Source organism: Anser brachyrhynchus (assembly GCF_964034855.1).
Source record: "Anser brachyrhynchus genome assembly, chromosome: 5".
In the NCBI taxonomy this organism is placed as follows: Eukaryota; Metazoa; Chordata; class Aves; order Anseriformes; family Anatidae; genus Anser; species Anser brachyrhynchus.
In genome coordinates this window covers 1,625,870-1,639,307 of record NC_137699.1, presented here as the reverse complement: position 1 = coordinate 1,639,307, position 13,438 = coordinate 1,625,870, and the positions used below count along the sequence as shown (strand labels likewise).

Sequence of the window (13,438 nt, the reverse complement as noted above, 5' to 3'; positions counted from 1 at the left end):
GGACCACCACAGGTGGCAGACCAGTGGGACAGCACAAGCGGGACAGATGCAGAAGCAGTAACACACCAAATGGATTCCATAAGTATTTTTAAAGGTATAAGCCCTAATATCACTGTGCTATCATCCGTCACTCATTCCCATCAAAATAAGGGCAGTAATGACAGCAGTTGCACAGCCTGCAGTGTGGACCACAGATGGGTGACATCCTTACAAATGTTTACATTAATCTTGTCATAACTTCTCAAAGCAAATTCCATTCACTTCTGGAAAATGCTTTACTAGACAAAGAATCTCCATTTCTATCTATGTGTTTTTAAATCCACATCCTCTAGTAAATTATTTTCAATTGCATTTAAACATATTTGAATTTGCATGTTTAATCAAAACAATTACAATTCTGAAGCTGATGTCTCTCTTGAATATTTAATTTATACTTCATTATAAAATGATATAACACTTCCTCATTAATAGTGTTTCTTTTTATTTCTTTAATCACTGAGTGTTCTTTTCATGTTGTGGAAGTTTAATCTAATAAAAAAAAACCTACACAATGTTGAGCAGTTTATTAGCATGTACTACACTCATTGTATTTACACAGATCATGCAGTTTCTCTGAGAACTTATGTGACCTTGTTTGAAACCATCATTTCATTTGGACTGCAAACAAAACTTTAATAATTAAGTGGTTTGTTGGGATTTCTCAAAAAGCTGAAGCAATATCTAGCTTCTGTGAAGTTTGCTAAAGATGAAATTAGAAGAACTCATTAAAGATACACCCTGAAGAAAAACAAACAAACAAACAAAAGTCAGTGTGAATTAATTACTACTATGGATACAAACAAATAGGAGCCAATTATCTTAAACATATATTTTGGAGAACAATTTAATGCAAAAAATATTTCTGAATCTTGTTAACCGTTGACATTATCAATAACCATTTAGCAATAGCCAATAATAAGCTTGATGCTTTACAGACAAATAGAAAAAAACTATTTATTCCATACCATGAGCAGGGTCTGTGATCATTTGGGGTCTGCATTTTTATTTTGGTGTTTTGACAATTGACTGCAGAAAGGATAGGGAGGATGGTCACATACAAAACCCACTGAAATCCATGTTCATGTTTCCAGTAGCATACGGTGGGTTTTGGATTGGACCCTGAGGATTTTGGGGTTGTCATGTATATTTGTATATCTGGCTCTGTAATCCTAAAAACTATAATCACTAGATGAAACACATGAATCTTTATTTAGGTGTATCTCCACTGAAGTCAGATAACGTTCACCAAATAATTGCAATAGTTACAGTAAGTACTGTAGGGTTTGGCTAACCTTCCCCAAATTCACCAAGAATCCCTGTGCAGTTACTCTTATCACAGTGGTCCTGAACAGGTTCCTCCCATTGAAGAAGTCTGCCATAACAGTAGAATTAAATGCAGAGTCCTGGCCTGAGTCATGTAAATGCATAATTTGAAAAATCAGAATACAGGCAGACAGGAGACAGGAAGAGGAAAAAAAAAAAAAAAAGAAAAAAGAAAAAGAAACACTGCTTACTGAAGCTCTGTTTTACTCCCTGCTTCCAGATGCTGAATGGGCTGGAGAAGAAAATCATGACCTTGTGTATACCCCTGCAGAGTGGGAAATTGGGGTGTAACAATTTCAACTGACTGCCAACAGTCAGAGCTCAGAACAGCATGCATTCTTTTGCATATCAGAGATTGGAGAGAGATTTTTAAAATTACTTCATCTGTTTTACTGAAGCCCTATGAGGTTTCTGAAGACTATTCTACTTCTCATCATCATACGAGCCTTTCATACTTTCAGGTAAACTTATCTATTCGTGTGTGATGATAGCTTTTTTCCAGAACCAAGCTGATAATATGGAACTGTGAACAGCCTACAAAAACACCCCCCACACACAATCTAAAAGAATTTGTGGAAGAAAAAAGGTTTTAACATAACTAGAAGTCCTCTTGATTTTTAAAATGTAAATTTTCCCTAAAATCTTACTTTTGAATTCATCATTAACTGTCTCATAGGCCTCATTTAACATTAATTGTGCCTTTATAAAACATCCTAATTGAAAAAGTAATACATGTAGAGATTCCTCCCATATTTAATTGTCAGTAGTTTTCTTCCCCTTTTAGTTAATTGTTTCATTATGTACTTTTAAAATGGTTTTGTTCTGCAGGGATTAATTTTGCACTTATCTTCATGAGCTGTAAAACTTTTACAATGTATTGTTAAACCACGTATGTTGTGTTGCTGTTCCATAATTGCAGGAAACTACTCTATGCCTTGTGTTACCAGGAGATAACACACTTCAAGGATCACTAGGGTGTAAGGCTTCATCCTGTTCTTTTTCGAATGTGTCTATCTCATTGCTAGGCACGGCAAGTAACTGACATAAATCACTGCTACATTGTCAAGTGTAAGTCAAGAGTAGGAAATAAATCACTTTTTACCCTAAAAGGTTAAAATGAAGTAAACTGAATTATCAGATCAACATTGGTTAAGTATTCACAGCACAACATACTGCATTGCCCTTCATTGATGTTTTTGCCTTCCTCTCCTCTGCTGCAGGCGCACTCAGCTTGATCAACCTTGTTAATTTGCACTAATCCTGAAGACTTGATCGGTACCAGAAGACCAAGTGTCCTGGTTTCAGCTAGGATAGAGTTAATTTTCCTCCTAGTAGCTGGTAGGGTGCTATGTTTTGGATTTAGGATGAGTGTTGATAACACACTGATGCTTTAATTGTTGCAGAGCAGTGCTTACACCAAGCCAAGGACTTTTCGGCTTCTCGCTCTGTCCTGCCAGCGAGCAGGCTGGGGGTGCGGCAGGAGCTGGGAGGGGACAGACCCAGGACAGCTGACCCAAACTGGCCAAAGGGGTATTCCATACCATCTGACGTCATGCTAAACAATATATAGGGGTGGCTGGCCGGGGTGGGGGGCCGGCTGCTTGGGGATAGGCTGGGCATCGGTCAGCAGGTGGTGAGCAATTGCATTATGCATCACTTGTTTTGTACACATTAGTAGTAGTAGTACTATTATCATTACTATTTCCCTTTCCTTTCCTGTCCTGTCCTGTCCTGTCCTAATGAACTGTCTCTATCTCAACCCACAGGCTTCATTTTCCTGATTCTCTTCCCCCATCCCAGAGAGGGAGGAGGAAGAGTGAGCGAACGGCTGTGTGGTGCTTAGCTGCTGGCTGGGTTAAACCACAACACCAAGCGAAAAGTGCTGTGACGTGAAGATATTTAGCTTTTGCAGCTTTGTCCCAAACATACTTGATCCTGGCAGAATCCATCTTGGTCACCTAATCAGTTCTGTTACAACACAACAATCCCTTGCCTTCTCACACAGGTCTTTCTCTGATCTTTGTTAGATTACTCAATCAAACTCAAACAGTCTTGCAGAACTAAAAACTCTCTGTAAGTTTAGATTCCAGACACATATTAACTTAAAACTAGTAAGAACATGGAACCTTCTCAGATTAATCCATGAAGGATCGTAATACCAGTAGCTAGACTGTCATTTCCACCATGCTATGACATAAAGAGCAGGGATATTAAACATCAGGCTACCTTATAATAATGCACTAATTAATTTCCATCTGACCTAAGCCCACAGACTTTATATTGACTTATAATAGTTTTACTCCTTTCCGAACCACTGCAAACAATTTCTTTTCTTAAAACATCCAGATGTCTATATTAATGCCCAGCTGGTAGTGTGCAACCACACAGGCGTAAGCAGTGAAAAAAACATCTGTGAGAAACCTCCAAGAGCCTCTTCTTCCTTCCTTGTAGGGTAGAGCGATGCCACGTACTGCTGGTGCAGTATCAATCATTTGCTTTCCTGTGGGAACTGCTAATCTCCAGAAAGAGCAAAAATGCAAAAATGATTCACTGGAAAACTGGTAATGCTGTCTGTATGCATAATTAGACATGCTGTAGCTGCAGGTTACCTGCTGAGGCATTCATGGGCAAAATGGGGGAAAAAAACAATTATTCTACTGGAGGCTTGACACAAAAACAGAACAAGACACTGAAAGCCAGTTTGTTATGTCACGACTGGCACCCATTTAGAGGCATGACAATTTAAAGCCAATTCCTTCTTTTATACTCAATAGAGGCTGCTTATTTTTCTGAAAAAAATGGCAGCCTTGATAATAGGGAATTTTAGTATGTGTCATCTTGATATTCAGGATATTAATACAGTGAGGTAATTTCCAAAACAAAATTTTGGAAAAATTGAGGTAATTTCCAAAACAAAATCTGGTTACACAGAGTGCTAGGCAAGTTCTTCAACCCTATTTGCATTGTTAAACACTTTATTTATTTATTTATTTTATTTATTTAATGTTGGTGAAAGTGTGGGCTATGAGAGCATTTGATCCTCCCTGTAAGAAGTAAGGTTTGGTCAATCTTTAGAAATTTTTCTTGGAGAGTTCCGTCTAGTAATGTTCGCTTTTTAATTCATAAAACGGAGTTAAATAGATATCACAATCTTAAAAAGCACTATTTAAGTGTTATCTCAAAGTAGCAACTTGATTGTTACTCCTGTAGTTCTGAGTTCTCTTCCTTCGCACATCACCAGCCCAATACTGTTCAACAGTACCTGAGTTCTTACACTAAGGACTTTTTCTATAAAGCAAATCATTCCCCAGTGGGAAGGGCTATGGCCTACTTATTAAAATCTATATTACAATATGGCTTTAAGACCACAGTAAGTTATGATGGCTGATAGTGCAAGAATGGGAAACATCTAGATTCATTTTTCTGAAGGGAATTTAGGGAAACACCCATATTGCTCTGTGGAGTGCCATGAAAGGCGACCCAGCAGCAAGGACAAAAACGGATGTTATGCAAACATGACACATCCCAGTGTTCTCTCTCCATGCAAACAGCTCCACAACACAGCAGCCGGGTGAAAAATTTCTTAACTTTTTTTGTTCACTCCCAGTTATTTCTACCTTTTGGCACACTGACCTCTCAATTTTCCTCACACAACAGTTTGTGTGGCAACATGGTAAATCACAACTTGATTAACATAAAAAAATCCTGCAGTTAAAAAGAAAAAAAAGTTAAAATGTACAGTTTATATCTGAACTGGAGGTGTTAGACACACAGCATACAGAGCAGCCATTCAGACAGCTATGCTGGCACAGCGAAAGCATGGGTGGAGTGCAAGCCTGTGAACAAAGGAGGGCAAGAAGGAGAAAATATAAACCAGACAGCTGTTTGAGTGTAATGTGTTGTGAAACTACAGCCTAACTTGTACAGTGTTACAAAGTTTTCCTTAACAAAAACTGATGTCTTTTTACACATAGTATATTAATGATTTCATGTTATCCATGGCTGATATTAAAAACACTGACAGGTAAAATTGCTGGAAACTTCTATGTAAAGAGGAAAAAGCCCAAAATGTTTTCAGATACATATGGAGATTTGTGAGCAAATGCAAACAGTTCCGCTTGCTTGTGATTATCAAAAAGAACACTTTCATAAGGGCACATTAGTAGAAAGAAATCTCAGGTGAGAAACCCTAGGGATGCACAAATACTTTCAATCAGAAATGATGGGACATGTAAGCCATTGATAGGCTTTTAGGCACCATATGACAGAGAGTGGGTAAACTAGCCAGCAATCAACAATTATGATCCCAAATGCTGGGGCAGGGGGAGGTTTAAAAACAAACAAACAAACAAACAACAAAACAACAACAGATAAATCAAGCTAGAGCCAAATCACTTGGAGGTTTAGGTTGGATATTAGGAAGAACTTCTTTACTGAAAAGGGTTGTTAGGCATTGGAATGGGCTGCCCACGGACGTGGTTGAGTCACCATCCCTGGAGGTCTTTAAGAGACATTTAGATGTAGAGCTTAGTGATATGGTTTAGTGGAGGACTTGTTAGTGTTAGGTAGACTTCAAATCTGCTTGCCCTGCCATAGAAGGACAATATAGACAATACCCCAAAGAACATTGGAATGTTTTCTGATTATGTTACTCATTCCTACTTCTCTGTTCATAATCCACCCTCTAGTTCTCCGCCAACAAAAAAAGCATCAGGATCAGTTTTGTTTAAGCTCTACAAACAAACCTTTAGACTAACGGGAAAGGAAGATAATGTGTTTTTTATGCTATTTAATTGTAAATACAACTAATTTCACTATGGCAATATACTTTATAAAAGTAGAGTCCTGTTACTCAATTTGAACTATAAATGCAATTTTCCCTCTAGGCCATCTGATGTAGAGACTTGATATATGTTTTAGTGGGAGCAAGACCCATTTCTTTTCCATTAAAGAGCTATTATCTTCTAACAAAAGTTTCTTTTACCCATTTAACAGATCCATTATATCTCTGTGAACATAAATTCATCTGCAAGCACAAAGTCTTTGTGACACACATAATTACTCTAAGTCAAAGCCTGGGCTTACATTCCCTTGACTCTGATGATGACTTAGTTTGTGACCTGAGGCAAATCACTGAATATTTGTTCATGCATCTCTAAAAGTGGTACAAACAACTTTGTTGTAACAGTATTTGGAAGCTTCATCAAACACGTAGGCTGCTTTAAAAGACAAAATGATTGCTACAGGCTTGCTCTTAATAGAAAATCTTCTGCTGACATCAGTAGAAATTGGAAGAAGCCTCTAAGAAGCCTACTGAAAACTAGTCTTGAACCATCTAGCACAGAATCTAATTGATAGCATCTAATTGATTGCAATGGATTTGTAGGGGCTTCCGTAACTGCATGTATAGCTTGTCCAAACACAGCCCAGAAAGGAGAGCCTAAATAAAGGTGAAAAATCCCAGCTTTATACTCACACTTATACAAAATATGAGTTTGCATTTGGTCTCTTGGATAAGCAGTGTGATTCCAGTTTGCCCTTCAAATATAATCTGGTCCCTTCAAAGCACACAGGTCCATCTAATTGGGAATGATCAAAAATAATCCAAAAGGAATCGTTACTCATCCCAATGTGAATTTAAGAATATGATTCTGGGACAAGGTAAATGAATCTTTCAGCAATCCCAGACTAAGAGACTGAGCTGCTCAAAAGGGTGCTGCCAAGTCTTGCATCAACCAGCCAGTCTTTATTTTGTTATGGGTCACATGAATAGCTTTGCAAGAAAATATTTGCTTGAGGTGAAAATACAGCATTGCTTCTAAGATTTTAAAATGTATTCCTATTTTGAACTCATCTGTCAGCTTCTAGCTCACGGAAACAGAATTCTATTAATATTTATTTGATAGTATATGTTTACGGTTTTACAAATATTATTACAAAGCCATAGACAAGGTAAAAATCTCAGAAGTTAAAATAATACCCCAAATTTGAGACAAATACTGATGAGTAAAGAAACTAATTCATCAGAGTGAAGAGAATAAACCTCCATTCAAAGACCTGTTTTCTGTGGTTTGATACAATTTACCAACAATGGGTGCTTCAGCTACAGTTTCCAATAGTTGAGATTTTCCTATACTCAGGTAACACAAAAAACTAGACATTTGTGCAGATGATGAGGCGACAAAAATACCTCCTGGGAGAGGATTCTGGGGTAAGATTCCATTGCCTCAGGATCTAATTCCTGGCTGTACACAGTGAGAACTCCATTAGTTTAGTTTAAAACAAACCATTTCAAGATTTCAGAAGACAAAATAAGTGTTTTCTCCTTTATAATGAGAAGAAATCCTAAGTAGGTATACTTTGCTTCTCAGAACCACTTCAGCTAGGAAATTAAATCTCATCTCACACCACTGAAGATGCAGCTGCTAACAAAGCATATAGAGAATAAGTCTGACTTTGTGCATAGGCACAGAGGTACCAAGTTTACCCTGATATCAGTTTATCTACATCATCACATGATGTAGCTGATATGCGTGAGTTTGGCTAACAGTAGTTTTATATCCTCTGGAACAAAACAATAATATAAGGATGCAGGACCTTGTTCTACTTAATGTGTTTAAGATAAACAAGTAGCTCAAATAATCCTTACTCTTCCTGCTCTTTCTGTAGTTGACTGTTTACCTGTTCTCATCCTGTAAATATTTGTTCTTACGTGCTTATTACATAAATTTTCTCAATGAAAGAATTGACTTCCAGTACCTAAATACTGCAAAGGGAACAGGCTATGTTCCTGCTTCTTGGACATCCTGGACACTAGGCCAATTTGAGCACACGTGGTGTCTGCTTCTCCATCCCTACATGATAATGCATAACACAGCAGAATACTAGATGAAGCTTGATTCTTCTTAAAAAAGGAGAACGGTGATAAAAGATGAAGCATAGTGAGCAATCTGTAGTCATGGACTGGAGAGCATCATTTTAAAATGGAAACATTATTTATTGCACTGACTCTGTAATTATAATGTAGCTTTTATAGAACAATTACTGTCTGTATTGATTCATTGTAGGCCCTGCAGTTGAAAGCAACATGAGTAATCTAGAGGTAAATATTTTTGTGCTGCAGAGACAAGATGTATTTCAGCACCAAAGACAGACCATCTGGCATGCAATCACCTTCTGACCATAGTTTTTTTGCATAGCCCTATCTAAAAGAAATCAAACAGCACCACTAAGGATGAGTGCTAAGGATGCAACTGGATGGCACAGCTGCCCACATTGTGACAGCACGTTCTTAGCAGCCACCTGTACTTTGTCAAGAAACTGTATGGTCACAGGTGTGCACCTGCAGCAGATTGCTGAGGAAAGGAGTTTGCTTATGAAGCTTAACAACTGTAGAAAAAATACTATGATTTCCAGAAGTTCTAATATTGCACTGTACATTTATATTCATCCTGGTATCATCTGGGATATGCTGAGAATTGTGAAAAGAGTTAGTAATAAACTGTTGAAAAATCTGCTCAGTGATTTGTTTTGATACAGCTAGGAACACAGATCCTAGTCAGGATAAAGTTAGATGAGGCAGCGTACATTACGCTACCTTATACACTACAATCTGCTGCAGATGAAAGTATTTTATGTAGGTCAGGCACTGCTTCACTGGAGACAGGGAAAAAAAAAAAAAGCCATAAGGAAATCAGGGCAGTGTTAGGTCTTATTCCAGTGATCCAGTCTACTCCAAAGTCTCAGTTATACAGAGATTTCCATCTCTCTGGTCTTGTCTATCAAAGTACTCATCATGATCAACTTCTGCAAGGCTAAGTCTAACAGACTGGATAGCATATATCTCGTGATGCAGAACTAGATAAAACTCTTTATGCTCACAGAGAGACTATAGCTTTGTCAGCTGTGGAAAGAAAAGTAAAATCAAAGTGACACTAATTTTCAACTCATTGAAATACTGAGCTGCAAAATTGTGTTTCAGGAGCAGAATAAGGCGCTCTGTCCCTCACAGTGAAGAGAATGGTGTCATTAAATGGAGCAGTCTTGGTTTTCTCTGTCCTTATCCTTACAACTGTGCTCTAATGTAACTGAGAGGGTACCTGCCTTTCAGTCTTCCTGCAATAACATTTTATCTCTGACAGATAGGAGGTAAAGAATTGCAGAAACCCAGAAGTAAGAATGAGTATTTTTTTGGTTATATCTCACAGTCTCATCAGAGAATTATTTATTTTTTGATGAAATTCTTTTTCTTTCCTTTTTTTTTTTTTTTTTTTTTGCTATTATATAACTATATTTTTAATCTGGCAACCAAAAAGCACAAAATACTATCTTCCACTAACATTTCAATAGCCGGGTTTAGAATTTAATTTTTATAACACACATCATTCCATTTTTCATTACCACCTATCAATCTAGGAATTTCTCTTGTATAAAAAACCTGAAAGATTCTCAAAATGAGCAACACTGTATTTGTGGATGGTATTTAGTTGTGATGAGAGATGGAAAGAGGTACACAAAACACACAAAATACTACACACACTAAACAGATGGAAGAAGAAAATATGTGCACTTGTGCAACTTCAGTACTTTATGAATACCTTAATTCCCCTGCAGAGGGAAGGCAGCATACATGCCTGTATACTTCAGCTTGCTCCATAGCATTTTCCTAATTTAAATAAATTAATCTAGAAAGGCTTTTCCCATTACATCTATGAGAAACTATCCTCCTTACTGAGCCCGGGATCATAGGTACACAGGGAGTTTTAGGTATCATCTGTGCAGAATAATACCAACTTCTGTATTTATATTCTTTTTCCATATAAGTTCTTAAAAAAGATATGGGATATTTTTTAAGATATATTTTTATATTTTTATATATAATATAATATATATAATGTATATATTTATATTTTTAAGATATATATATTTTTAAAGATATAATATTTTTCCCCTTCTCAAATACAACAATCCTTACAACTACAGAGCAGTAGTATGCATGTTCTTTGCATGGTGTCATCCATACATATGTGACTCCTTTTTTTCCCCTATAATAAAGACCAGGTCGTACTTTTTAATGCAAGCCACCAGTGCTGTTTGTTTACGTTCCTTACCCTGATTCCGAGCTCCACATTCTCCCCTCCATATACTTCCATGCCTTCATCTAGTAAGCCAATCTCTTGGAAATATTCTCTGTCTACTATGAAGCACCCAATCAATGCAGGACTTCTGGAAGAAAAAACAGGAGCAAGCAAAATTAACAGACAGAATAAGAACAATTTTATTATTCCAAAATTGACTATATTTATCATTGCTGGGTCAAACAGTGTGTCAAGATGGATTCTTATGAAGGTAGTCCTCAAATGGAGTTATTTAGCTTTGTTTTCTAATGTTCTTGACTCTATGGTGAAGAAAGCACTGAAAGAAAAGAGACTTGAAATGATTGGATAAACACATTCACCACAACAGGCAGGATTTAAGGATTTAAAAAGACTAGACCCAACAGCTGCAACTTTGTTTTTGAGGCACCAGCTATTGTAGCCAAAATGTGGAGTAGTCTATCCCTACTAAGTTCTCTGGTGTCGTGATAATTAAAAGGGATCATAGAATCATAGAATATCCCCAGTTGGAAGGGACCCATAAGGCTCATCAAGTCCAACTCCTGGCACCACACAGGTCTACCCAAAATTTTAGACCATGTGACTAAGTGCACAGTCCAATCGCTTCTTAAATTCAGACAGGTTTGGTGCAGTGACTACGTCCCTGGGGAGCCTGTTCCAGTGTGCAACCACCCTCTCGGTGAAGAACCTCTTCCTGATGTCCAGCCTAAACTTCCCCCGCCTCAGCTTAACACCATTCCCGTGGGTCTTATCACCGGTGATTATGGAGAATTGGTCACCTGCCTCTCCACTCCCCCTCGCCTGGAAGTTGTAGACTGCGATGAGGTCCCCCCTCAGCCTCCTCTTCTCCAGGCTGAACAGGCCCAGTGCCCTCAGGCGCTCCTCATATGTCTTCCCCTCTAGGCCCTTCACCATCTTCGTTGCCCTCCTCTGGACACTCTCCAGCAGTTTAATGTCCTTCTTGTACTGTGATGCCCAGAACTGCACACAGTACTCGAGGTGAGGCCAGACCAGCGCAGAGTAGAGCAGGACAATCACCTCCCTCAACCGATTAGCAATGCCGTGCTTGATGCATCCCAGGATACGGTTGGCCCTCCTGGCTGCCAGGGCGCACTGCTGGCTCATATTCAACTTGCTGTCAACCACAACCCCCAGACCCTTCTCTGCGGGGCTGCTCCCCAGCGTCTCATCGCCCAGTCTGTACGTATAGCCAGGGCTGCCCTGTCCCATGTGCAGGACCCGGCACTTGCCTTTGTTAAACTTCATGTGGTTGGTGATTGCTCAGCTCTCCAATCTGTCCAGATCTCTCTGCAAGGCCTTTCCACCCTCATCCGAGTCCACAACTCCTCCAAGTTTGGTGTCGTCGGCAGATTTGCTCAAAACACCTTCTAGTCCTACATCCAAATCATTTATAAAGACATTGAAGAGGACTGGCCCTAAAATGGAGCCTTGAGGGACCCCACTAGTGACCATCCACCAGCCAGATGTGGCCCCATTTACCACAACTCTTTGAGCCCTGCCGGGCAGCCAATTGCTCACCCATCGTATGATGGTTTTGTTAAGTTGTATGCTGGACATTTTGTCCAGAAGGATCCTATGGGAAACCGTGTCAAAAGCCTTGCTGAAGTCCAAAAAGATCACATCAGCTGGTTTCCCTTGATCAACTAGAATGGTGATCTTATCATAAAAGGAAATCAAATTTGTTAGGCAGGACCTACCCCTCACAAACCCACATTGACTGGGACCAATGACTGCACTGTCCCCCAGGTGCACTTCAGTAACTTCAAGGATCATCCTCTCCATAATTTAACCAGGCACTGACGTGAGACTGACAGGTCTGTAATTGCTAGGGTCTTCTTTCTTACCCTTCTTGAAAACTGGGACAACATTTGCCAGCTTCCAGTCTACTGGGACCTCTCCAGATTCCCAAGATCGTTGAAAAATAATTGAGAGAGGTCCCGCGATGACGTCAGCCAGCTCTTTAAGCACCCTGGGATGGATCCCATCCGGACCCATGGACTTGTACGGATCCAGGTGGAGCAGCAAATCCCGCACACGTTCAGGGTTGGTTGGGAGTTTGTCATTCCCACCGTCATGGTCCTCCAGCTCAGGGCACCCTGGGTCCCAAAGCCCATCATCAGTGTTGAAGACAGAGGCGAAGAAGGCATTAAACATCTCTGCTTTGCCTATGTCATTGTCTGTGAGAAGACCTTCCCCATCAAGTAACGGACATATGTTTTCTTTGGTTCTCCTTTTTCTGTTCACATATCTAAAAAAACCTTTTTTATTGTCTCCAACAGACATGGCCAGCTTCAACTCTAGTTGGGCTTTGGCCACATGAATTTTCTCCCTACAAACATGAACAGCATCCCTGTATTCCTTCCTCATCACCTGACCCTCCTTCCAGCAGCCGTACACTTTCTTGTTTCGCCTAAGCTGCATTAGAAGATCCCTGGTCAGCCAGGCCGGCCTTCTGCCCCACCTGCCTGACTGCCGATATTTTGGAATTGCCTGATCTTGTGCTTTTAGGAGGCAGTGCTTAAAGATTGACCAGCACTGATGGACACCAATGCCTTCAAAAGCAGTTTCCCAGGGGACCTTGCTGACTAGTTCCCTGAGCAGCCTGAAGTATGCTTTCCCCATATCCAGGGCTGAAGTTTTGGTGGAGTTTTGGTGGCAGTTTTCCTTCTGTCACCATAATATATATATACCCAATGGTGCATAGTTTTCTAAGTTTAGCTAGAAGCTAGGGTCATCTGCATTTAAGAAAACATTCATCTTTAAAAGTTTATATTAAAGAGGAAGTGATTTCTTGAACAGAAACTTCCAGGTAAACTTTTGCAATACTGAATTAAGAAATGCCTGCCCTTCCCAGCGTTCAGTAAAACTAGTCCATTGTCCTAAGCCAAATTTAAACAAGTCACATACCTGTACCAAATCCACAAGCTCTATTTATGTCA

General features: G+C 39.3%; 1 protein-coding gene across 13 annotated transcripts in view; it reads right to left on the bottom strand.

Moving 5' to 3' along the window:
• GALNT18 (polypeptide N-acetylgalactosaminyltransferase 18) overlaps nucleotides 1-13,438 on the bottom strand; it is a 317,660-nt gene that overhangs the window by 62,296 nt on the left and 241,926 nt on the right. For all 13 annotated transcript variants that reach the window (XR_013951621.1, XM_080593302.1, XM_080593305.1 and 10 more), the window contains one exon: nucleotides 10,473-10,587. Coding sequence is in view for 12 of the 13 variants with exons in the window: in XM_080593302.1 (XP_080449428.1) it covers nucleotides 10,473-10,587 (115 nt within the window). In the remaining variant the exon portion in view is untranslated. The remainder of the gene's footprint in view (nucleotides 1-10,472; nucleotides 10,588-13,438) is intronic.